The sequence below is a fragment of the Cornus florida genome, unplaced genomic scaffold, assembly GCF_030987335.1.
Source record: "Cornus florida cultivar Cherokee Brave unplaced genomic scaffold, ASM3098733v1 CherokeeBrave_3.0.0_Hap2_Chr11, whole genome shotgun sequence".
Classification (NCBI taxonomy): domain Eukaryota; kingdom Viridiplantae; phylum Streptophyta; class Magnoliopsida; order Cornales; family Cornaceae; genus Cornus; species Cornus florida.
This window is the reverse complement of record NW_026775581.1, coordinates 90,800,283-90,825,946: the sequence shown is the minus strand read 5'-3', so window position 1 is coordinate 90,825,946 and position 25,664 is coordinate 90,800,283. Positions and strand designations below refer to the sequence as shown.

At 37.7% G+C, this 25,664-nt stretch overlaps 4 protein-coding genes across 5 annotated transcripts; 2 read left to right on the top strand and 2 right to left on the bottom strand.

Annotated features, from left to right (window-relative positions):
- Positions 1-463: 463 nt before the first annotated feature.
- On the top strand, positions 464-10,028 carry LOC132282609 (uncharacterized). 2 transcript variants are annotated; one of them, XM_059784343.1, is made up of 7 exons: positions 464-622; positions 7,037-7,518; positions 7,628-7,797; positions 7,881-7,961; positions 8,118-8,193; positions 8,296-8,382; positions 9,548-10,028. In XM_059784343.1, exons 2-7 carry the CDS (start codon positions 7,056-7,058, stop codon positions 9,781-9,783), a joined length of 1,113 nt encoding a protein of 370 aa, XP_059640326.1. In that variant the 5' UTR covers positions 464-622; positions 7,037-7,055; the 3' UTR covers positions 9,784-10,028. The 2 variants fall into 2 exon arrangements, with proteins under 2 accessions (XP_059640326.1, XP_059640325.1); XM_059784342.1 differs by having other exon boundaries at positions 467-622; positions 7,037-7,524.
- A 510-nt stretch (positions 10,029-10,538) lies between these two features.
- Positions 10,539-11,741, bottom strand: LOC132282610 (uncharacterized). The gene is made up of 2 exons (XM_059784344.1): positions 11,436-11,741; positions 10,539-11,331 (listed from the first exon to the last, which is right to left on the bottom strand). The coding sequence occupies exons 1-2, from the start codon at positions 11,493-11,495 to the stop codon at positions 10,720-10,722; spliced, it is 672 nt and encodes a 223-aa protein (XP_059640327.1). The 5' UTR covers positions 11,496-11,741; the 3' UTR covers positions 10,539-10,719.
- A 3,489-nt stretch (positions 11,742-15,230) lies between these two features.
- Positions 15,231-19,782, top strand: LOC132282567 (putative transferase At4g12130, mitochondrial). Its single transcript, XM_059784293.1, has 5 exons — positions 15,231-15,923; positions 18,168-18,421; positions 18,570-18,668; positions 18,995-19,153; positions 19,229-19,782. Exons 1-5 carry the CDS (start codon positions 15,469-15,471, stop codon positions 19,471-19,473), a joined length of 1,212 nt encoding a protein of 403 aa, XP_059640276.1. The 5' UTR covers positions 15,231-15,468; the 3' UTR covers positions 19,474-19,782.
- A 73-nt stretch (positions 19,783-19,855) lies between these two features.
- Positions 19,856-23,016, bottom strand: LOC132282566 (protein NSP-INTERACTING KINASE 2-like). Its single transcript, XM_059784292.1, has 4 exons — positions 22,396-23,016; positions 21,693-21,881; positions 20,687-21,550; positions 19,856-20,522 (listed from the first exon to the last, which is right to left on the bottom strand). The coding sequence occupies exons 1-4, from the start codon at positions 22,823-22,825 to the stop codon at positions 20,041-20,043; spliced, it is 1,965 nt and encodes a 654-aa protein (XP_059640275.1). The 5' UTR covers positions 22,826-23,016; the 3' UTR covers positions 19,856-20,040.
- Positions 23,017-25,664: the final 2,648 nt, after the last annotated feature.

Here is a 25,664-nt window from a genome sequence, read left to right as displayed (position 1 = left end):
GAATAAAAAGTTGGGGAAAAATATTGTATTGTTTGGTTAAAACTTTTTAAGAATTAATTTTAGGAGAATACTTAGCTACTACTCACCCTTATGTAGTTCAATAACAAAATAACACATCACCTTTAATAATAAAATAATTTACACATTATTCTGCTTTTTCGGATCAACTATTAAATGTGATGTGTTATATTATTATTGGACCGAATAGGGGTGACTAGCTTTACCCTACTTACCAACGAGTAACTAAGCATTATTCTTAATTTTATATTTTGAAAATTTTAAATGAAAACATGGTTAAAAACACCTAAAGTTTTTAGAAAACTTATTTAATTTATTTGAAAACTACAGTATAAAGTATAAACTGTTTTTAAAGTTTTTGAAGCCATCAAAGGATATTTTCTTTTTAATAGTCAGTTTACTTTGTGACGTGGCGTTTACTAGAACCTTCAATTATTCGTCTCCCTTTCTCTCTCTAAGAATGTTTCTCCATAGTCCCAGTATATAGGTCGGTTTGTATACGGTGTTTATTACTTCATTAGGAAAACCATTGACAATCGCTAGGGCTGGGTATCATTCTATCTGGAATTTGTTCTCTCAGAACTTCAATTTCTCGTTGACGAAGGTAATTTTACTCGTGTTCAATTTGTTGATAGTATTGAATTGTACAATTGCGAACTTATATGATTTTGTTATTAACCTATCTCTCTTTACCACTTTTGCTTTCTGATTTTTGTATGAGAATTGTCAATTTTGCTTTTGATCATGATTCGTCCGGATATCTTCTATTATCTACGTATGTACATATATATAGATATATATATTTCTTAATTTTATCTAAAATTCGTTTAGGGTTTCTTGATTTGATGAAAAACGATACGTTTCCACTGTATGCACAGTTTCGTTTCCATTGCTTCAGTGTTGTAAATAGAAATATTTATGCTTCTGATGTAACTTTGAATGACTTTAATTTTGATGTTGTTTTCATAGTGGTGAATGGTAAATGATACTCAATCACGTGATTCTGAATGCTGGTTTTCGAGTAGGAGTTGGATTCCCCCCTCCCAAAATTTCACGGTCATATATATGCATCATTTACGGGGTCGGCCGAGCCATAGCTTTTATTTTTGCAGCAACGATGGTTGAAGTTTAAGTAAAATTTGATTCTGAATTTCTGATTGTGTTGAGCCGGAGAGCTGTTGTCTGCCTGTAGGGTTATCCCTTTCCCTCATTTGATTTGTTGAAAAACGAGATTGGGAAAAGAAATGAGTGTTTGCTGCTCTTCTTATTGGGTGACAGTAATGATTGTATGCATTGCCCGGAAGAGAGGCTAGCAGCAGATGGTGGATGGCAAAAAAGTTGATTTAATTGATTATCATTTTGCCATCATGGTGAAATGACGCCTCTTTTGATCAGCGGATAATTGTGGTTTCATAAATAAAAAAAAAATTGAAGTTTTAAGGTTTAGTGCTTTCCTTTATGTGGTTTGAGGAAAGCATTATGCATCAGAGAGTTGAAAAGGGCAATCACCACAAAAGAGTGGAGTAGAATAAGAACTTACTTGTTCTTGGTTATTTTATAGTTAAGGTTTATTTTTTTTGAAGCCTATGTAACTTAATACGTGAGCTTGTATGTAATATAGGAACTTATATGCTTGTTAGGTATATATCTAACTAGACATGTCAGATGGATATTCTATGCATGTTAGGGGGGGCATGAGTGCTTCACACGTTTATAAGAGGCTATGCGATATAGGATTCATCTCTGTGACCTTAGGAATTCTATGAATTTTGGTTGAGGTTGAGGTTGAGGTGAGGCTTTAATTTTCTATTATCAAAGTTTTCAGAAACCTTATATTCACCATTTCCCTTTTTTTAGTAACTCAATAAACAGGATGTGATATTATGTTTTGGATATAGAACCACTATAGTGAACCCCAGTAAGTAGTTGTTTTGTGACTGATAGAAACATGCCATTTTAGCATGAACAAGCATTTAAGATTGCCGCTATTACATCATTGAGTGGCTTTAGCATGGTAAAGGTTGATCTTGATTTAACTATTCAAGCACTTGTAGCCGATGAAAATTGTATGGGAAGAAAGTAGAACAACTAGTTCACATTGAGGAGTGAATCTTGCTTCTTCTTTCAACCCTTAAGGGTGAGCAGTCTGGTCTCTTGAACAACTTGGGATTCTTTGGCAAGGATCCAAGCCCTCACATTGATTATTATTATTATTATTATTTTTTGATAAATAAAAAATTTTATAAAAAAAACACTCCAAGGGGGAGCGGAACCCAAGAACAATACAAAAAACCACTCAATCCTTCAAAGAGGCCAAAAAATCAACAATTTCCTCCAAAGATCTATGATCTCTCCCTAAAACCCAACAAAAAAGAGTGGAAATAATCGAGAATTTAAGCACCGAAATCGACATCGCCTTTCCTTCAAAATATTTCCTATTCCTTTCAAGCCAAATGCACCACCATACACAAAGCGGTGTAGCCCTCCACGCATCCTGACTGTGATTCCCCACAGGGCAACCTCTCCAAGCCTCAATCAACCCTCTTGTAGATCTAGGCATAACCCAATAAAGCCCAAATAAGCCAAGCATCAAATCCCAACACTCTCTAGCCACATAGCAATGAATGAGAAGGTGATCCACTGATTCCTCATTACGAAGGCACATAAAACAACGATCGATCACCACTTGGCTTCTCCTTCGCAAATTATCCTGGGTTAGGATCTTACCCATAACCGAAGACCACACAAAGAAAGCCACCTTGAGAGGAGCCTTGGAGCGCCAAACAGACTTCCAAGAAAAACGAACATCAGGATCAAATGAGAGACACTTGAAGAAGGACCTCACCTCAAAACGCCCATGAGAGTTTGCTACCCAAGACCAACAATCCGAATCCTCCTCCACAATCCTTTGGCGATAAAGCAGCTCCAAGAAGCGAATGACCTCCTCGATCTCCCAATCCTGAAAGTGACGCCTGAATCGAACATCCCAAACCAGTCTTCCATTATCAAGATGATAATAGTTGACCATCATGGCCTGCCTATCCGAAGCAATCCTGTAAAGCTGAGGAAAAGCGAGAGCGAGAGGAACATCTCCACACCACACATCCTCCCAGAAGCAAATCCTCCTCCCATCTCTAAGACGAAATCGAATGTGTTTAGAAAATTCATCCCAACCCTTCCGAATTACTTTCCAGACCCCTACCCCCCGAGGATCCCGCACTTCCAAGGAACTCCACCCTCCTCTCAATTCCCCAAAACGACACGCCACAACCCTCCTCCAAAGCCAATGTCTCTCCACACCAAATCTCCACAACCATTTCCCGAGAAGGGCCTTATTAAATGGCACCAATCTATGGAGACCCAACCCACCATTCCAAATAGGCCTGCAAACCTAATCCCATCGCACCAAATGGAACTTAAACTCTTCAGCTCTACCTCCCCAAAGAAAATTTCGCTGCAACCTCTCAATCCTCTCCGCAACTGAAGAGGGAATTTGAAAAAGAGAGATAAAGTAAGTGGGGAGGCAAGAGAGGGTGCTCTTAATCAGAGTGATCCTGCCGCCCTTGGAAAGATATTGCTTCTTCCAACCCGCTAGCCTTCTTTCAAATCTGTCCACCACCGGGTCCCAAATTCCTACACATCTCGAAGGAGCACCCAGAGGCAAACCTAAGTAAGAAATGGGAAATGACCCAGTCCTACAACCAAGAATGTCAGCAAACATCTCAATCTCAGGGACCTCCCCAACCGGCACCAAAACACTCTTGCCCACATTCACCTTAATGCCGGAGACAACTTGAAACCAAGTCAAAACACATCTCAAATATCTAATCTGGGACACATTCGCATCACAAAGAACTAAAGTATCATCAGCAAACATCAAATGAGAGATCTCCAACTGAGAAGCAACATCCCTGCCCACCCGGAAGCCCCTCAAAAAACCCAAATCTGAAGCCTTTCTCATCAATCTACTAAGGACCTCCATCACAAACAAGAACAAGAAGGGAGAGAGAGGATCCCCTTGTCTCAAGCCCCTTAAGCTAGAGAAAAAACCGGAAGGAGCACCATTAACAAGAATCGAAAACCGAGCACTGGAAATGCAAAAGTGAATCCATCTCCTACACCTATCACCGAACCCCATCCTCTCCATCAGATAAAGAAGGAAGCTCCAACTCACATGGTCATATGCCTTCTCTATGTCCAGCTTACAAAGAACACCTGGGACCCCACTACGCAGTCTGGAGTCCACACACTCGCTTGCAATAAGAAGTGAATCCAAAATCTGACGACCTCCGACAAAAGCATTTTGAGAATCCGAAATGATGCCATCCATAACTTTCCTCAGTCTAGAAGCTAGCACCTTGGCTATCAACTTATAGATACAACCCACCAAACTAATAGGGCGAAAGTCCCTAACATCCAACGCCCCCCCTTTTTTCGGAATAAGGGTAATGAACGTGGCATTCAAGCTTTTTTCAAACGAACCCCGAGAATGGAAAGCATGAAGAGTGCCCATCACCTCCCCTTTGACCACCTCCCAACACTCCAAAAGAAATTTCATGGTAAAACCATCGGGACTTGGGGCTTTATCCCCATTACAACTCTTCAAAGCAAACAGAACTTCCTCCTCAGAAAAAGGCAACTCCAAACCCAAGCACTCCTCCTCAGAAATAGAGTCAAACTGTAACCCTTCAAGCAAAGGTCTCCACTCAACAGTCTCTGTGAACAACTTCTCAAAGAACTCTGAAAATTCTTTGCAGATCTCTTCTTCCTTACAAAAAACAACCCCTTCAACCCGAATCCTCCCTATGTGATTGCCTCTTCTATGAGCATTGGCCAATCTGTGGAAAAATTTAGTATTTCTATCTCCCTCCTTAAGCCACAAGGCTTGAGATTTTTGCCTCCACGAGATCTCCTCCATGATTGCAATCTCAGTATACTCCGCCTTACACTCCGCCCTCCTAATCTTCAAAGCCTCCACCAAATCCCTTTGACCCTCCATCCGGTCAATAGCCGCAATCTCAGCTAAGACCCGATTTTTCCTCCATTCCAGATTCCCAAAGACCTCTTTATTCCAAGTCTTAAGTTTCACCTTTAAAAGACGCAATTTGCCTGCGAGCACATGACTAGGGGTGCCAGCCACACCATACCCCTCCCACCAAAGACGGACCCTCTCCAGAAAGCCCTCAGCCCGCAGCCACATATTCTTGAATCTGAAAGGAGAACGTCTACTACACAGTCCCCCACAATCTAACATCAACGGAACATGGTCAGAGATAGGACGAGCCAAAGTAGTCTGGACAACATCAGAGAACCTCTCCTCCCACTCCCCTGACACCAAGAATTTGTCAATCCGAGAGAGGGTAGGGGGAGAGCGGCCACTTGACCAAGTAAACGGACCTCCAACCAAGGGCAAATCAATCAGCCCAAACTCATCAATAAACTCCGAGAAAGCCTCCATATCAGACGTCCACCTACCTCCCGTTGACCTCTCAAACGGAGAACGAACAACATTGAAGTCCCCTCCAATACACCAAGGCAAACACCATTAACTTCGAATCTCCCCCAATTCCTCCCAAAGCAAGTGGCGCTCACCGTCCTCTGAAGGACCATAAACACCCGAAAGAATCCAATGAACTCCATCCTCAACTAAAGCAAGAATGCAAGAAACAGAGAAACGCCCAACCTTAGCATCCACTTTAGACACCCATCTGTTGTCCCACAAGATCAAAATGCCCCCCGAGGAGCCAATAGCATCCAAATCAACCCACTCCACAAATCGCCCCCCCCAAAGACTCCTCACAATCCTATCAGACATCGAAGCCAGTTTAGTCTCCTGGAGACACACCACATGACCCCTACTTTTACGAATAACCGACTTCACCACTTTCCTTCTAACCGGATCATTGAGACCCCGGACATTCCATGAGAGAATTTGTAGCTTCATAGGGAAACACTTGGAAAAGCAAATCCTCCCCTCCTTCCACCACCTCTCCCTTCATTGATTATTGCCTTCATATGTCTATGTTTTACAATACCTTTACATGTGTGTGTTTTATTATCAGGATTAGTTAAATGCATATTTCAATTATAGATCAAGATTAGTTAAGTGAATATTTCAATTTAAAATTTTTGACTGTTCCAATAGTCAGTTCTCCAGGGACTAAATTTTTTCATGAGAATGTATGTTGACTGATTTTTATTACATCATCTTTTTGTATATTTCTTTTTCTTGTATGGAAGTTCTTTCACCAAGTATATTGTAGTGTATAATGTATTTTCAGTGACTTGATAATTTTTAAAAAATTATAATTTATTTTCAGTATCTTGATAATTTAAACTACACGGTGTTTAAATTACTCAACTTGGGAATTTATTTAAATTTTTTAAGTTCAGCTAAACGCTCATCTGGAAGACTCTCAAGAAACTATACCTGTCAAAGGACACTATTCATGGAAATGTATATCAGATGCTTATAGCTTTTTGAGGCACTGAACTTAAAACATATGTTGCACACATGGTATTTGCAATTGTTTTAAGTCATCTTTGTCCTTTAGCATGTAATTTGTAACGTTTAAGTTTCGGGCGTTTCAGCAATATTGACCCTTATCCTTGAGTTGGAAAGGCATGAATATGTAATCACCATTCACCAAAATGATAAAGATAGCCCTTTGTTTGCTTTTCAACAGTGCTGTAGCTGGTACTGATTAGGTCTTGTTGGATTTATTCTCAATTATATTATTGAATGCTTAAAGAACCATCATACCCATCATTATATGGTAATACTGAATTTTCAATATAGTTCAGAGCCAACTTCACCCGGCATTATATGCAGCGGTGTAAATGTGAAGGAAGTAATTGCACAAGGTTGCATTTGTTGAATTATGGTTGTTAAGGATGGGTAATAGTTAGTTTTTTTCTATTATCACAATCTATACTATTTGTGTGTGTATTTGGCAACTTTCAGTTCCAAATATATGGATTTCTCAAGACTTGCTGTATTATTGTTGTCACTTTTCAGGGATTATAGCAGCTATAAAATGCAGGGAGGCAGAGGAGGCAGGGATCCTTTCTCTGGTTCTGGCGATCCTTTTGCTGCCTTAAGGGGTTTTAGTGGATTTGGTGGTCAAAGGAGTTTATTATCTAGTTTTTTGGGAGGAAGGGATCCATTTGATGATACTTTCTTTACACGCCCATTTGGAAGTATGTTTGAGTCAAACATCTTTGGTCCTAGTGGAAGTCCTTTTGGTCCTAGTGGAAGCCCTTTTGGTCCTAGTGGAAGTCCTTTTGGTCCTAGTGGAAGTCCTTTTGCAGACTCCCGTGCATCTGGATTCCTTGAACATCAAGGCCCCCAGACCAGTACATCTAGGGGACCAATAATTGAGGAATTGGACTCTGATGGTGAAAAAGATGAAGAAGGTAAGGAGGAGAATAAAGATAATCCTCGAAAGCATGGGAGGTCAAGCAAAGATCCTTATTATGTTGAGGATCCGGATGATGCAGGTGAAGGTGATGTCTGACTCCTAATGTTTAACTAATAATGCTTTTATTTTTTCTTCTGTTTTTATTGTTATTACCTACTTTGAAAGTGATTAATGTCTTCGTGTTGCAGAGAGGAAGAGCAAGCAAATGCAGCACAGGAATGACTTCAACAGGCTGAACAATGCACGCTCACAGCCCCAAACTCATACCTTCACCTTTCAGAGCTCTACTGTTACTTATGGTGGAGCCAATGGGGCAAATTACACCTCATCTAAAACGAGGAGAATAGCAAGTGATGGAGTAAGTACTTTTAGCATAGCTGCAGAACACATCAAATTTTTTGGGTTTCCTCTATTTCTTATGTTGTGGTTTTGGATTTCCAGTTAACATTTGAAGAAAGAAAGGAAGCTGATACAGCTTCTGGTCAAGCAACTCATAACATCTCTAGGGGAATTTATGATAAGGTACCTTTTTAATCTTGTCTATGATTTTTTGTTAAATTTTTCTTTCGATATTCATTAAATCCAACAGGCTTCACTCTGGGTTTGATACATTTATGAGATGGAAACACTGTAGTTATCTCTAGAATGCAAGAATAACATTGATTTTTTATGCTGTAGGGCCATTCTGTTACAAGAAAGCTTAATTCAGATGGTAGGGTGGACACAATGCAAATGTTGCACAATCTTAACGAAGGTATTGTCACGTTGTAAGTTGTGATATACTGTGTGGGTAGGAAATTGTTGCCAGTGGTGACTAACCAAATATCCTCTTTTTTGGGAAAAAAAAATGTATCAGATGAGTTGGGTGGATTTGAAGATGCTTGGAATCGAAAAGCTAGAAAGCATCTACCTGGTTGGACCGAGGGGGCCAATGTTATAACTGGTAAAGTTCCTTTGCTGCATTAGCCACGTGCTCTTGTGGCGCGTGCGCGTGGGTGTGTTGTCAATGTTTTAATTGCCATGTTCACCAAGGTTTTTGTTTATTCTGGTGTGTTCATTTTCTTCCTCGGATTTTCCTTATAAATTTTAATGACTTATAATTGTGGAATTTCCTTGACGCACAAAAACACATATAACCTGATGGGGTGCCTCATTTCCATATGAATATCTCCAGGCATGTGGGTGGCCCATGGTTAGTGTCTCTTATGTGGTGGGATGGGGTGTTTGCATGTAATAGTATGTCCCACAATAATGACGCCATCACTAAAGCTGTGCCATTTTACCTTGTCTATCATACTCATCAAATGCCAGATGTGAGAAATTTCTTACCCAAGATGAGTACGGTAGCTAAGCATGTAACCCACATGCTATATGGCATTCTTGGTTCAGCGCTATCACTGGAACAATGACAATTTGACTAGAGTAATGTCATCATGAGAGCCCTTTCATGACAAAAGGCATGAGCTCTCCTTATTTAACCACTGGATTGAGACAGTTTTTTGAAAGTGTGAAAAGTCAAATGAGTTATTTAATAAATCTTTCAATTCATCACTTATCAAATTTTTTTTTTTTTTTTTTTTTTCAATTCATTGGTTAGACAAGGAGAGTTCACCATGAGAGGGCTGTCATGATGGCGTTACTCATTTGACTAACTAGAATGATGGGCTAGTCATTCATTTCAGACATTGTTTTTGACATCCACGTGTCAATGTACAGTCTTGTTAAGGATTTATGCAGGTCTTTCCAACTGATAGTTGTTCCCAAATAGTCTATGTTTCTTGATGTTTATGAAGAGCTTTTGAGAAATTGAAGCTACTGCTTGATTATTGGATGTTTGGTTTTTTTTTTTTTCTTTTTCTTTTTTGTTGTTGCAATAGCAATAAAAATAGCACCAAAACTGCATTATGCTTGGAAATGCATGTGCACCATGATATTCCAGTAGGCAGGAGTTCATTAGCTAATTTTACATGCGATAAATTTGATATACATCATGACACTTGTTTTACAGCTGTGATTCTCTGTGGTTGCACATGGAGCTGCTGCTTTGGAGTTGTATGTTAACTGAGGCATACTGATTGCAAACTGTTTTTGTGCAATTTCTGCTTCAGGTTCTGATGGCAATGAACACGATGCAGTTGCAAGAAGGGGTGGTTGGGCTCTTCCTTCAACCGAGCGAGCTCAACACTCGGGGATTATGAAACCAGATGTTGGACAAACAGTAGGCTCCTCTCGTTCAAAACAGTCTGGGAAGATGAAAGCAGATACTAGAGTTAGGAAAGGTTCTTCTTCAGTGAGGGCCGGAGCTGCTAATGGTATCAACATGGATCAAGTTAGCAGGCATTAAAGAGCTGCTGCTATTGCTATGATTCTCGTTTGTCGACGGACTCTAGTTCTAAAGAAGCAGTTTTTATATCTGATGTCATTGTACTCTAGGGTGGACATTTTATATTCCATACACCATGGTAGCATATATTCATCAGCTGAACTAGTCGTTCTTCTTGTTGGCATATTAAATAATTGTAGTCGGTCTCTTTGAATGTGTACTTTTCGTGTTTGTTCGAGTAAGAAATCAATTAAGTTGGTTGAGAATGCCTTATTATTTCTGCCCATTGTGATTTTTATTCCAGTGCTGTTTTGGGCATAATTATGCTGTACACAGGTCTTGTACTCAATATCTGGAGTTTCGAACTGTATTCGAAAAGCTGAAACACGTGCACTCCATATCTGGAGTTTCGAACCGTATTCGAAAAGCTGAAACACGTAGCTCGTTAGAGAATCTCCTTGTATAATGATCTAGTTTTGCGTTAGAACTGCGACCCAAATTCCAAATGATTTGCCGGAAAGGAAAAGGAAAGGAAAAGTAATAATCTCCTTGTATAATGATCTAGTTTTGCGTTAGAACTGCGACCAAAGGAAAGGAGAAGTAATGAGGGAGGGGAAATGACAAAATTTAACAATGCTAGAGTTGGTTCTTCCATGTAATGTGTGCACTCATGAACTCCTAAAGTCTGCCTTCATTTTAAATAGTCCAAGCCTGCATACACAAATAACAAACATGTGCACATGTACACTAGAACTAGAAACATAAATGAAGAGAAACACATTGCTCTTTAGTTTATTTTCATTAAAAGTTAGCTGTACAACTCAAATCCTCATGATAGGCCATTCAAGGAGAGAAGAAAATTGAATAACAAATCAGGAGGAAGTAAATTATGTTTCATTTACATATCAAACCAAAGATAATAAAAGGAAAAAAAAGAATTGTATATCAAATCTAGTATTAATTTGCTGATGCTGTATGGAACGTCCTTCGGATGACATATTCCTCACCTGACTGTTGATCAATGTGCTTGATCCATCGCCCTTGACCCTCGCCTGAACCCGAACTCCCCCCACCGGTTGCTACATGTGCGATGTCCAGTCCCTTCCCTACCGGTAGAAACACAGAGCGCATGAGGCGTGATCCACCATCAATAACACTAGGCCATCCAAAATCCGAACCACTTCTTGAGCTAGCATTCTTGCACACCAAAACTGCACCACGGTGGCCTAATTTTGCTACCCTCAGTATTCTTGCATAGTCACTATGCCTGCAGTCCACAACCAAGAAATCTATACCTATCAACCCTCCCACGACTTCCTCCGGCTCACCAACCTTGACCTCCGGTGACATGCCGGCCTTTTCCATGGCCTCGATGTACTCTAACTTCGACTCTTCATCTGGGACTATGCATACGTGTCTTCCACAGGTGTGACGGCTCGCTATGTCTAAGCCAATGCTTGTGGTGGTAACTCCACCCTGTGACCATGTTTCGACTATTAGTTTTACATTCCACCCTGCAGCCATGGCTGAAATAAGCTCTGCTACACTAGAATGTTGAAAAAGTTCACACTGCAGTTCAAGATCAAACGAGTCAATATTAGACATGAAAAGCAAAAAACCAAAAATATCATCCATATATCAATCTGTGAATATAAATTTGGAGAGTTGCTTACGGATTTGATAGTGTCTATATAAGCCTTGGTTGCTGTGTCCGGAGACCAAACTAGTTTCATCTTTTCTTATTCTTAGCTCTTGACGGAGCGGAAGCTATGAACGTTTATTAATTTGACAAGGAACGACTTTGAATCCACAAAGGTAAAAGATGTATTTATAATAAAACGATTCAAACATATAAGGAAACAAACAATACAAGGTAACGCATAAGGAAACTAGTAGCATAAGAAAACTGACATACATCAGCTCTTGTATAAATTGGTCTTTCTTGTTCTTCAAGTTGTGTGTTTGTCTTTAGTTGCAGAAGCTAAATGATGGTGTGTAGAAGATGTTGATGTTGATGTTGATGTTGTTTATTGGCTAGGTTTTTAAATGAAAGAGAAAGTGAGGCAAGAAAGAGTTGACATTTTTATCCGCGCAAATCCAACGTGTGGATTTGGATTACAATGGACTTGTAGATGGTTTTGCCAAACAAACAAAACCTAGAATTGGCAACTTTCCAAGTCAATCTGCCTCCTCTGCAATTAAAAAAGGGCTGTGTCTCAATCCGGTTCCCCTATATAATTTAGAAAGAATGATACCCAATTCTCTGCCTCCGCCAAATACTAGAAATCAAAGATTGGAATAACATACATAGTAAATGTAAACGTGATTACAGTAACCGGGCGGCTCAATCTAATTTGTTACCTTAGGTCAAAAATAAAAAAAGTGTCTTCTTCAACAATATAAATAAAATTAGTCACAACTCAAAAACAAAATATACAAATATATGTACACACAAATTTATAATAACAAAAGTTAATAAAATTTAAAAATAATTAAAGAATAAGAACCATTGAATCTAATTTAGAAAATCCAAATCTAATACTTCTACAAATTTTTCAATACAATAAAAATACCTTCATAACAACTATAAACTTTCTTTTTAGTGCTAGTGTAAAAAACGTGAATGAGAGAAAGAAAAAGGAAATTTTTTTTTTTTTTTAATTTAATGATATAATATTTTGGGCTCAATATTAAATTTCTATATTGGTTAGGATTTATTGTAAAACGTGAATAAGAGTAGAAAAAAGGAAAATAAAAAAAGTCATATAAGGATATAAATCTTTGGGGCCAATATTAAATTTATGTATCACTTAGAGTTCAACGGAACCGAAGGATATAAATATTTGAGGCCTAATATAAAATCGGAATGAATGAGCAGAGTGAGAAAAGAGAAAAAAAAGTTATTTTAGGATTTAAATATTTGACGCCTAATATAAAATTGAAACCAGTGGGTTAGACAAAAAAAAAAAAAAAAAAAAAAAAAAAAAAATCTATTTTAGGATATAAATCTTTGAGGCTAATATAAATTTTTTATATTCATTAGAGTTTAACAATATTAGAAAATAATTATAATATAACTTAGTATAAGAAATTTTTAAAATTTTGAAACCTTTTCTATTGGCTGGGCCTTAGGCGACTGCTCGAGCCGGCCCAGGATTACACCACGTGCAATATGCTTTGTAACTTTGTTAACCATTATTTGTGATGAAACCCTAGTCTTCAAAGAATCTCTCATTCCAACATGCAATAGTCTTCAAAGAATCTCTCATTCCAACCTTCCAGAAAGTCTATTCAATGTCAGTTTTAACGGGCTGCATCCTTTGTAGTCTGGGGTCCCTGATTCCATGTCATCCTCTGCACTTGTAAATCAGTCATACAATATGTATTACATTACAAATACAACAAACTATAGTATGAAAAACAATGTAAGAATTATATAATCTATATACATCAACATTTATATAAAATATTACGTCATATTATATAACAGTACAAAATCATTAAATCTAAAATTTAATATATTTACGTCATTAATTTGTAAATTTAAACTCACACAACCAACGCAAGACCAAAAATATCATTCTTTAAACCTTCTTATTTTACTCTTGTCGTAGTAATTAAAACACATTTATTGTATGGCAAGTGAATGGCATTCAAGTACAACACACTTATTTTGTTGTTGTGCCATGGCAGTTGTAATTTTGGAGAAGAGTGGCATTTTGGTTAAGCTAAAAAATATTCCGTTAATCCCGTATTAAATGTCTATATTTAGAAATTAAATTTTTTAAAAAAGACAAACAATTAATACATTATCTCTTTTTAAAATAATCAATTTGTTCTTTATAATATATATATATAGTTACTCAGTTTGAATTTTTTTAAAAATATAAAAGATAAAGGTAAGAAGATAAAATTTATTTATTTTGACTTTTTAAAATAGAGACATCTAAAAACGAGACAAGTAATAAAAAAGAGACGGGCGGAGCCCATAAAAGTAGGAAACATGGAGAAGCAAAAATGAATTGTCAAATAGTGACTAGATGACAGGTTGGGTCCACTGTATCCGTCTGATCTTAAGCACATTAGACGTTGATTTTTATATTCCCGAGCATCAGCGTTGACTTCAAACCACGCTCATTGGTCGGCCTGGTCGCCACGTTATGTTGATTTGTACAACGTAATACCAATTAGACTGGGAAAATGTTTTCAACCCCAACATTTGATTGAATGTTGGGCTTTGATGATCGACTAGTCAGACTATCTTGTCTATCAACAAGGTGGTAGTATATACATGAGAGTATGTATGTGTATATATATATATGTGTGTGTGTAATTTAAGAAAACAATTAAATTTGTAATGGAATAATATTTTCTTTAACAATTACTTCCTTTTTAAACAAAGCCTCCATTTGTGTCTTATGTTAATCAGATCAAAATCCCATGACTCATTCAAGATCAAGACGTACTCCTCGTGGAACATATCCCTGACGACTACAGTACTATTCGGATTGGCATGCAGTTAATTACTAATTAACCACAAAATAAAATCCTGTATTTTTCTTTTTCTTTTTTATTCAAGACATAATAAAATCCAGTTTGCATTTTTTTTGTTCAAAAAGATTTGGGCAAATAAAAATTAATCGACATATCTATCTATACACCATCTCAAAATTATTTCTTATAGTTTGGTGGCCTCTCTTTCCTTGTTGGCTTGTGCATCCCTTATTCAAATTCAACATTCGGCAGCTTGACACCTTAATTTAACGGCCAAAATATTAGTCTGTTAAATGAAGTTGGCTTGTTACTGGGCTGGGCTTTTGCTCTTTAGTTGTTATGGCCATTGGCCTTTCTGGGTCCTGCCTTAATGGGTCTGTTTGCCTTTATTGGGCTGCTCTGGCTGCCTCCTTTGTAAATTTCTATCTTTATTTATACATTGCTTAATCTTTCACAAAAAAAAAAAAAGAGGAAGGAAGGAAAAATTCTTACATTTAAGAAAGGGTGGGAGCAATTGAAAATGACACATTAAAAAAGGATATCATTGTAGAGATATACAAAATCAGAAAAATAAATAAAAGCTCCAAGTCAAAGGTGATTCTTGTCAATTTGATTTATTAATTTAATTTTCTTGACAAAAAAAATTGTTTTAATTTTCTTAGGGGATGAAACGTAAATGATTTGTTGGCGCACCCGGGGGGAAATAACATGCTATAAAAGATAACCATAATAAAGAGAAAAATATGATCATTTCAACATGGTATTTTGAGTGAATTAATGGTCTACATTTTAAGATATTAATCAAGTTCTAGTTGTGTTTCTATTTGTAAATTATGGGAAGTGAAATAGGAAAACAATTTAAATTCAATGGCACAACTACAATCTAAGGAAATGTAATTATAAAATGAAAGACGCAATAAAGGGTAATTTTGTCTTTTAGTATAAAATAAGGGAGCCATTTTGAGACACCGTCACCTATATTAGAGATTTCTATGCTTCATTCAGGAATTTGATCGAACACATACCAAGCTCCTTTCGTCGGAATCATACCAACAGCTTCAGAAGCACAATACACGTGGCAAAAACCCAGAAGCCCCCAGTACACGTGTCAACAACCCACCGCCACCATAGCCACCCCTCTTTCCCACCCTTTGTTCCACAGCTTCGTCTTCAACATCAAGCTCACAGACCAAACAAACAAAGAAACCCAACATGCACCGTTTCAAACCCTTTCACCAAATCCCCAAATCCCTTCATCGCACGACCTCAAAACACTTTTCTACGCAACAAACCCATCTCGACAATGTTGGTCCCATGGCGTCTCTCCTCAAGACTCGAGCAGTAATTCAATTCCGAGGCCCAGACACCGTCAAATTCCTTCAGGGTCTGTTGACCAACGACGTACGGAAGTTCGGTGAACCCGTCGGCGAGCAGACCTCGACTCTGGTGACGCCAAACGTGCCCTTCGTGTCGATTCCACCGATGTACGCCGCAATGTTGACGCCTCAGGGTAGGTTTCTTTATGATATGTTCTTATACAGACCGCCTAGGCCTGATGAGAAGCTTGACAAATCCGGGTCTGGTCCCGGACCCAACCCGGGTGAATTGGAGCTACTCGCTGATGTGGATAGTTCTGTATTGGATGAGCTCTTAGAAACACTAAAGAAGTAAGCTCTATCTTTGATTGTATATGGTATATATATGCACTCTCTATATTTGATAATTTTGAATGCAGATCTCTGAAGTGTGAAACTAGCCTTGATTTTTATTAATTGGTTGTTAAGTTTAGAATTGTAGTGATCCAAGTCGAGATGTGTGTTTGTGTAGTGTTTGCATCATAAGGGTTCTCATTTTTTATTTTTTATTCCGTTTTTTCCCCAATGAATGTAGTCAGAGAGATGACAATACAATTAGGATAGTTTTAGTTTTTTGTACATTGTTATGGTGTTTATAGGTTCAACTACTGTGAACAAACAGTGAGTGATGGATAATTGTGATGAAATTCCCTATCTTTTCCCATTTGGGTTGCTTTGTTTCTAAAGAAGGTGTTGTCTTTTAAAGGTTTGTGCTGTTTGTTTTGGACTTTTGGTTTAGGGTCTGTGGTCTAGCTCAATGTCTTTGTTTCCTATGTTGCATTCACTTGTGATTGTCAATGGGATGCAAGAAAAGAGATGAAGGGTGGAAAGAAATTTTCTGTTTATGATTCCCTTTATTCCTTATGTTTTCAACTGATTGGGAACAAATGTGGCTGAAGAAGATTTAGTTTAATTTGGAATTTGGCCAATTCGAGTCTCAAACTCTCAATTAGGATATGGTTGCTTCTATCATATTGGTAACGATAGCATACTTCACTTTTGAGATGTCAAGAAGAAAAGTAGGTTCGGGGTCGGTGTGATTGGTTAAATATATGATGCTTGATTCCTCCTTCATATTATCCCTTTCTTGCTGTCCTAATGCCATTCGTTACTTTAGCAAGATTATGGGATATTAATAATCATTTAAACTCACTCTGTTAGATATTCACATTCTCTGTTTGGATTTTATTTATTCCAATATTACACATGTACAATGTTTACTGTTTGAGATGGGGAGAGAGATTTGGAAAAAAACAGAATTAAATAGGAAAAATTGGATAGTCTTTATACATGAGTGAGTTACCTGTTCCCTCCTGAAGGTGTAATAAGTGGTGTAAGAACTACCTTACCTGATGGGAAGTGATTGATTAATAATATCAGGAAAAAGTGGAATCCTCTGACGAATATGCACTACAGTATTATGATTATTATTAACATAATGTGACAATTGAGACACCTTTGTAACCTAAATTAGCTTGGAGAGGTCTTACTCCTGTCATGCCTGAGATATCACAACAACATTCTTTAATTAAGTAGAGAAATAGATGGAAGTTGTGAAACAGGCTATTGATAAAAAAATTTAAAAAATGATAAATGTTGATCAGCCTGAACTCTTCCAGCATCACTTACTCCCCCTGCCCCTGCCTCTGCCCCTTTTTGAAGGTTAAGAATCCTCAGGGAAGGCGATCTGCTAATTTTAAAGACGAAAGTTATATCAGGTAAGTTTTTAACATAAATTAATCAGCCCGAACTCTTCCAGCAGCAGTTACTTGGACGCAGAATTGCGTATACCTACAAGGTGCACTTGTGTTTTGTATCTGTGCTTGGGCTGCGTTGTATTTAGTGGTAATCTGGAGGACTCTGTCAGTTAGGATGATTACAAAACACATATAAACTATGGCAAAATAAACTAAGTAATTTTGTTATTGAAAAGTTCACGCAAGAAGTAGAATATTAATTGGGGAATAATGAAGCTTTCTATCCAAGCTCTAATTCAAGAAGATAATTCTGTGTGTGTGGGTGTGTGTGCGAGTTTGTGGATGTGCATGCATGCTCATGTCTTGATGTACTTGGGGGATGTTGTAACAATTGTTTGGTAATGCCACGAGTAGAAGTGAATGGCGATGACCAATGAGAACTTGTCTTGGGCCTTCACACAAATTCTATAAATATTATCTTCTAAAATAAAGATTCCCAAGCCAAAAATCTTGTTTGCTTGCACTTATTCAAATACTTGACATTTTTTTCCCTTTTAAAACTTCTTTTCATTACTTCCATCACATGAACGTCATGAATATGTCCAACAACAGTAATGTGGCTAATGTTTATGCCACTTTATATATGATGTGTTAGGCAACTACTTGCACAGCCAGTCAACCTTCACCTGATTGCCTAGCCGCCTAGGCATTTTGATAAATGTGATGTGTCCCCCATTTTTATGACTTAATTTGTTCGACACATTTTGCTTTGAAATGGTGAAGCCTACATCTTTGTTTGGGATAAAATTGCTTCTCGTTACTATTTTCTGATGGAACTTTGTGTGCCATGGTGTTATAGATACCGGCTGAGGTCCAAGGTCGATATTGAGAACGTTGCTGAAAAATTCTCTTGCTGGCAACGGTTTGGTGGGAACCTTTCAGAAAGCTCCCCATCTTCAGAAGAACCAGAAGCTGGTTCTGTTGGTTGGGGTGGCACTGTTGATTGTGCTGGCGTATCAGCTTCACGAGGAAATAATCTTGGATGGCAATGGTATAGCGACCCGAGATTGGATTGCCTTGGATTTAGGGGAATTTTTCCATCTAATACAACTCGTGAGTTTCTTTCATTCATTCCAAAATTTGTGCATGTTATAATTAGCATGCAGTTTAGTAGTTTCCATTAGTAGCTGAGAAGCACATCATGTTTCACCTTATGAGCCTTCTTGTTGTTATATGAGCACAAGCATGTTATCTGTTGCAGCACCTTTGGTTGAGGATGACAAGGAAACAGATGAACAAAATTACCTTCTCTGGCGATATATGAAGGGGATTGCAGAAGGCTCAGCTGAGATCCCGAAAGGTACAGCTTTATTTCTTCTGGATCGTGTACACTATTTCCCTTCTACGCTCCTGTATATTTTTTAATCATGCAGAAATTCTTTCTATAAACTACAATTCTCTTTATACCCATATTAAGGAATCTGGCGGGGAGAATTTATTTCTCAATCTTCTCCTGACAATTTAAGGAGTCTGTCTATTTGCATGCAGCGACTATGAGATCTCTTTTATGTCTATTTGATGTGGAACATGGAGGCACAGTTCCTTGGCAGTAAAATTAATTGACTCTCTATGATTTAAATCTTCAAAGTTAGACTTCTGATCTGCATTTGTAACTACCCTGTTCAGGTGAAGCTATTCCACTTGAATATAATCTTGCGGGTTTAAATGCTATAAGCTTTGACAAAGGTTGCTATGTGGGCCAAGAACTCATCGCTCGTACGCATCACAGGGGAGTCATTCGTAAACGTCTGCTGCCTCTGAAGTTCCTCAATGATAGTGGAAAAGGTAAAAGAGTTCTTTCCATTTTGGCTTCGATAATGTTAATTTATGCAATGTAACACTATGCTTTTCCTCGTTCAGATGTGAAGCAGAAAGTTACTCGGGGATCAGATGTAGTTGATGCTGCGACTGGCAAGAAGGCTGGGGTCGTGACTGCAGCACTCGGAAGTCGAGGTCTGGGTGTTCTGAGGTTGGAGGCAGCCTTTAAAGGGTCAGGCACCTTGACCATACAAGGACTGGAAGATGTGAAGGTTGAAGCCATTAGGCCAGAATGGTGGCCTGCCGAGTGGTTTCTAGAGCATCAACAGCACAGTGCTGCTGCTTAGAAAATGTTTTATGTATAGGACAAATGCTCTCTCTCATGGACTTGGAGAGTCCTGCAAGACTTGGCCTTATGCATCCAAAAGGTTAAAAACTCTAGAGCTTACTTATCTTACATGGGAAAAAAATAAAATAAAGGAAGTTCTTTTGAAAGACCATTCATGATATTGTAGTTTTATATGTACGTTTTAAGCAGTGCAATGCACTACATGATTTATTTATTTATTTTTTTTAACCAAAGGTAAAATTTCAGATGGTTGCTGTGGTGTGAGTTGAACGATATGCTGATAAGTTATGTGCTTTATCTATGTATAGTGTTTATTGTTAAATTATTTCAAATGAGAGCAATGGAATCAGCAACTACATTTATTGATAAACAAACAGCCGTAACAGTTACAACCCTTTTCCATGAAAACCAACACATCTGTACACTCCGAGTAGGCTGTCCTCGGTCCTCTGCAAAAGGACACAGCATATACAAGGCAATTTGGGTTTGGAGAGGAAGGGGGGTTGTTATTTCCTGGTTCACCATCTTTGGCAGTTCTCAAGTCGGAAAAATAGATGCAGGGCCTTCATGAAGTAGGACCACATTTGCGCAGTTCTTCAATCACTACATCCATTGTTGGCCTGTTATCTGGAAGCTCATGGGTGCAAAGCAGCGCAATTTCTACCAGCTTAGATGCCTCGAATTCGGAGAATTTTCCCTGGAGATTTGAGTCGATAAAGTCTTCGAATCTGCAAGATTCAGCAGCTAGTCGCATTGAGCAAGTGAGTTTTCGCTCACCGGAGAGGATCTGGAGGATGATTACTCCAAATGCATATACATCACTCTTTACTGTAAAACGCCCAGTGGTAATGTATTCAGGAGCCATATATCCCAACGCAGCGCTGACCTTGAGGGCTGAGAAGACAACATCGTCAGCAAGGAGATGGAGGAGACCAGAATCCAAAATTAATGGGTTAAATCGCTGGTCGATAAGGACTTTCTCCACAGATATGTTTCGGTGAACTAGTCCAGGTTTGCTTGGTTCACTGCTGTGTAAATAACCAATACCTGGTTGAAAAGAACCACAATTATCAATGTCAAACACCAAATGGACACAACATGTTTCTTGACTCTAGACTCCAGTGCATAACACCTTCACCTGATTATCAAGGACATGACTGCTTGTAATAGAAAAGGAAAACGATGAAGAATGATAGTAGGGTAAAACCAACCTCTTGCAATGCCACTAATAATAGAAACCCTTGTGCTCCAGTCAAGGACATGACTGCTTCCACCTTCCACATCAAGGTACTGTGACAAGTTTCCTTTAGGAGCAAAATCATAGATCAAAAAACACTCTCCCCTGGCTTTCGAACAACAAAATCCTCTCAGCCTAACAAGGTTTTCATGTTTTAGAGACGTCAGTAATTTCAACCCTTTCATGAATTCCATTTCGTCGGACTTGCAGCAGGTTTTAGTAATGCTCCTAATGGCTACAATAGAACCATCTTTCAGAATCCCTTTGTACACAGCAGAGAAATTACTCTTCTTCCCCAACAAATTCACACCTGAGAAGTACTGAGTTGCTGACTCAACATCTTCCAAATTGAACTTAAAGCCCTGCAGAAACTCCTGAGAGACTGCATTACCATTTCGGCCCTCAGCTAATGGACTGCATCCATCACAGTAATCAAGACTCACCAATGGTGAGGGACTTCTCCTGTAGATTTCCTTGGTTTGATCAGTGCTTAGCCCACCTTCAGAAGCATCTAAAGTGCTTCCAATCTTCTGTTTCCCCCTTCGGTACCAAATAAAAACTAGGAACCCAACAACCATTAATGTGATAGTGAGTATTATAACCCCTGCAACAATGGCGACTTGTGTGAGCCTTTTTGAATTTGAACAATGGCTTTGGTTGCAATGTTTGTGGACATCGGCAGACTCGGGGATAGGAGCAGTATTGTTTGGCACAGGTGTTTCAACATTGTTGGTGTTTGCACCATCCAAACCAGTGCAATCTCTCAAGGAAGAAAACCCAAAACCACATAAGCCTGGATTATTTTTACTCCGGAATCCTCCATTCAATCTCTTCAAAGCTTCATGTTTATTCATTAAAAACTTACAATCAGTTCAAATATAAATCCAAATGAGAAGTAAAAGGGGAAAAGAGAGAGGGAAAAAAAGTGCATTGTAAAGAGGTCGGTTTGATCAATGTAAGCAAGAAGCAACCAACTTTACCAGGAGGGACAACTCCAGAGAGGGAATTGTTTTGAACATCTAGAACTTCCAGTTGTGGAATATTAGCTAAGCTTGCAGGTATAGGACCATTTAAGCTATTATTTTCCAAATAGAGAACTCTTAGCTTCTTTAAGGAACCCATATTTGTAGGTATGTTTCCTGTCAACTGGTTACAAGATAGCACAAGAGCTGCAAAACACAATACATATCCACATAAGCTGAGATCTAAAATCCTTTAACTTTTTACAGTATATATACACACATATAAACTCAATGAAAGAACCCAGATTGCCCAGTTCAGCTAATTCAGGGAAAAAAAAAAAAACTCATTATCTACAGAATATATTTATATATCTATTAAATTCAGCCATATAGCTAATGAAAATGCATTTGTTCAAAGTGAGTAAAACTACCAATTTAAAATAAGTAAGAAGAAAATTTTCTTTCCCTTCTTTTAATTATTTAGAAATCCATTTGCACAAACCAAAGGAAACCCATAAATTTGCAATCAAAATTCAGGTCTTTAGCTGACGGCAATCCTTTGCCAATTCAAGAGAACCCAACTGAGTAAATCGAAAATAATCACAGAATTTTCACTTCACCCAGTTCCCACAAAAACCTCACAACCCAACATTGCTGAGTGAAAGAGCATATAAGAAAAACAGCATTTTTACTACATTTTAAACATAAATTATAAACTAACCTTGAAGACTAGCCATTTTTCCAATCTCAGGAGGTATTGTTCCAGAGAGGTTATTCACATCAAGATAGAGGTCAGACAATTCAGTGAGATTTGATATTTCTTTGGGTATTTCTCCATACAGAGAGTTGTAATTCAAGTAAAGACCTGACAAGCACTTCAGTCCGGCCAACGCCGGTGAAATCTTGCCGGAAAGTTTCTTTTGTACTAACGAAATGTTAGCCACTTTACGGTGCTCGTTGCAAGCAACGCCGTCGAATGAGCCACTACACGGGTCACCGTCGCTGGTCCATGAGGAGAGGTACTTGTTTTCTGGGTCCAGAGATGACTTTATCTCCATCAGAGCTCTGAGCTCTGTATTTCCACAAACAGTTTGTAGACAGAAGAGAAAAATAAGAAAAACAGAGGTGAGAAAGGAATCAGAGAAACCCATTTCGGGTTTGGTATCAAGACACTCTAACAGAGCTTGTCTCTCTAAATTCTGAAAGTCCAAATTCTCTGTGAAGACGCTCTATTCATGTATATGTATGAACTGAGTAATTGTTGTTTACTTGGACACAGGAAAGTAGATTAGATAAAGACAGAGAGAGGTACGTATTTCTCAAAGAAAAGAAGGTTAAAAGTACGACTTTTGAGTTACAAACACATGCACATGCTCTGATTTCAGAGTGGTCAACGATTACCGTTAGATCAGTTGACATTTTGACATTTTGACATTTAAAAAAGAAGAAAAAAAAATAAGTAACTGTATTTTAAGTGTTTGGTTAAATGTTTTTATGGAGTAGTTGCGTCAATTTTGTTTAGGTCCCAATTGCGTTGATTTAAAAAAACACGAGAGGGTGTTAGGGTTTGTGGTGGGGATGACTGAAATAGAGAGAGAAACTATATGCCCAAAGGCCACTACGTAAATCTTTATGTATATTGTGTGGTGCATATTTCATTTTTTGTCGGCACTTGATTGTTTTATTTGGATTTGTGGGTTTATTTATTTATTTTTTATATTTTATCATTCGAAAGGCACAAAAAGGTCAAGTCAGGAGGTAATACGAAAGCACAAATCAAACCAGATAAAGACATATAAATTATGAAGTAATACAATAAAATAAAAACAAGTTCCAAATTTATTGACAAAGAACCACCGCACTATAACGGAAAACACAAAAAAAGAAGAACAAAAAACCGAAAACAGTTTGTGGTGTTTGTGGAAACAGTTTTGATGGGTTGTAGATTGAAAATGTCAGTACACACTTTTAGTGTTGCATTGAGAATGTATACAATATCTCAATCATTATAAGTAGAATATTGCAAATTTAGGTGAACCATGTGTCATTAGTACTTGTTTTTGTCTCATCCGGTCGACCTTTTTGAGGCTGGACGCGCCTGGTAACTTTACAGAAGTTCGTATTTATGGTAAACTTTGGTACGTAGTGTCTGGTTTTTCTTCTACACATTGCTAAAAAGTAAAAACTGTTGATATAGTTGAGTTGCAGGCTTGCATGCACTCAAAACTCCACTACTAGTGATGGTGCTTTTTAGTGGCAAATGAGGCACGAGGATGGTGTCTTTGATGGTGACTTATCATCTCCTTTCACTGCACTAAATTGCATCCTCGGATACAGATACCAAACTAAAACATCGATCCATCCCTTCAATCTTTATCTTAAATTCAAAATTCCCATTTCAGAAGTTACTATCTAACATTACAATAACACCGTCACTTTAGTCGGAAATTTAGGTCTAAAACATCAGTTTATGCCTTTAGATATGTTTAAGTGAAAATTATGAATCCTACTCGAAACATATATAGCTACAAATAGGTATTGGATTTATTTTATTGGTTTAATAATCAATTTTCAGTTCACATTCAACAACTTTCTTAATAGGACATCTGTATTCGAACCCAAGTATATTGCTTCAAGTGAAAGCATGTATAGTATTATCATATGAGAGACAGTAGATAAATTGGAAAAAGATGTGCATTAAAGTAGTGCTATTTCAAATTCAATTTGCTTGTAAAATTGATAACTTCAAAATTCAAAAATCCCTGTTTTGGATTCATTCGGAAGCATCAAATTTAGGCGTCATAAACATTTTATAGGTGTCATAAACATTTTATTAGTTAACACTTGAGACACATTATCTATGACTGCATTTTATTAGTTAACACTTGAGACACATTATCTATGACTGCATTCACAATTTCCCTGGATCGCACATGTATTACTATGAAACAGACATAAAAGCATCCAATTTGACAGCAAAAGTGGCATCTTCCTTTAATAACCTATGTAGCTCTTTAGCAGTATTAGGGTGTAATTATACATTTCTATAATATATATATATATATATGTAGAGGGTGAGTCTTGACCTAATGATAAAATTGTCTTTATTGTAATCTAAAGGTTGGGTTCATAATCTAAAAATTTATCTAGTAGAGATGTATGACTAACCCTCTTCAAACCCTTCAACAACAGGAGGTCGTGTACTATTCTAACCTATTGTACATTTATATATATGTATATAGATTATCCCAATAAGTAATCTTTAACCTTGTCCGCCCTTGTGTCCAACAATGTTAAGGTGTCCTTTGTAATAATTGTTACATATATATGCAATTTACCTTCCCAATATATGTGTGTGTGTGTGTGTACACGTATATATGGGGTACCTTCCACTCATTCCTTCGTTTGAAAATTCTGAAGTCTAAGGGATGGAAACCTAACTTTGACTCTAGGTGGACATGGCCACCCACATAAGTTGACAATATTCTTGGAGTTCCATCAGGCAATAAAGATATTAGGAGTTTGAGTTTTAATTGAATATGTATATATATATTGGAGGATTATTGAAGAATTAATGACCTGTAACCGAGGTGAATAACTTTATATTTTTTAATTCTATTTTTTATTTTGAGAGCAGCTGAATGATTGAGGTACATCAGTCTTCAGATCTCTATAAAGTAGAAATGTGACAAACTCTTTTATGTCTGTTTGGTCCCAGTATAAGCTTATCTAATGCTTTCGTGGTCCTGATTAAATAGGACAAAAAGACTACTATTTTATTTATTTATCATTTGAAAGACACGAGGCCAAGTCAAGGCGGTAATTCAAAGACATAAATCATGTCAGATAAAGACATACAAATGATAAAGTAATACAATAAAATAAAGAACATGCTTCAGATTTGTTGAGAAAGAGCTACCGCTCGAGAACGGAAACTACCAAAAGAGAAGAGTAGTAATTGGAGTGACCAAAGGTTAAGCTATCAGCTCC

Bases quoted from the DNA above. Each gene is read 5' to 3' on its own strand.
- LOC132282609 (XM_059784342.1), top strand. From the start codon at position 7,056: ATGCAGGGAGGCAGAGGAGGCAGGGATCCTTTCTCTGGTTCTGGCGAT. The intron at 7,962-8,117 runs GTACCTTTTTAA...TTTATGCTGTAG, and splicing joins CTAGGGGAATTTATGATAAG to GGCCATTCTGTTACAAGAAA. The intron at 8,194-8,295 runs GTATTGTCACGT...AAAATGTATCAG, and splicing joins GTTGCACAATCTTAACGAAG to ATGAGTTGGGTGGATTTGAA.
- LOC132282610 (XM_059784344.1), bottom strand. From the start codon at position 11,495: ATGAAACTAGTTTGGTCTCCGGACACAGCAACCAAGGCTTATATAGAC. The intron at 11,332-11,435 runs GTAAGCAACTCT...CTTGAACTGCAG, and splicing joins ATATAGACACTATCAAATCC to TGTGAACTTTTTCAACATTC.
- LOC132282566 (XM_059784292.1), bottom strand. From the start codon at position 22,825: ATGGGTTTCTCTGATTCCTTTCTCACCTCTGTTTTTCTTATTTTTCTC. The intron at 21,551-21,692 runs GTAAAGTTGGTT...ATAAACATGAAG, and splicing joins CTCTGGAGTTGTCCCTCCTG to CTTTGAAGAGATTGAATGGA. The intron at 20,523-20,686 runs GTTGGTTTTACC...CTTTTCAACCAG, and splicing joins TATTAGTGGCATTGCAAGAG to GTATTGGTTATTTACACAGC.
- LOC132282567 (XM_059784293.1), top strand. From the start codon at position 15,469: ATGCACCGTTTCAAACCCTTTCACCAAATCCCCAAATCCCTTCATCGC. The intron at 18,669-18,994 runs GTACAGCTTTAT...TACCCTGTTCAG, and splicing joins CTCAGCTGAGATCCCGAAAG to GTGAAGCTATTCCACTTGAA. The intron at 19,154-19,228 runs GTAAAAGAGTTC...TTCCTCGTTCAG, and splicing joins CCTCAATGATAGTGGAAAAG to ATGTGAAGCAGAAAGTTACT.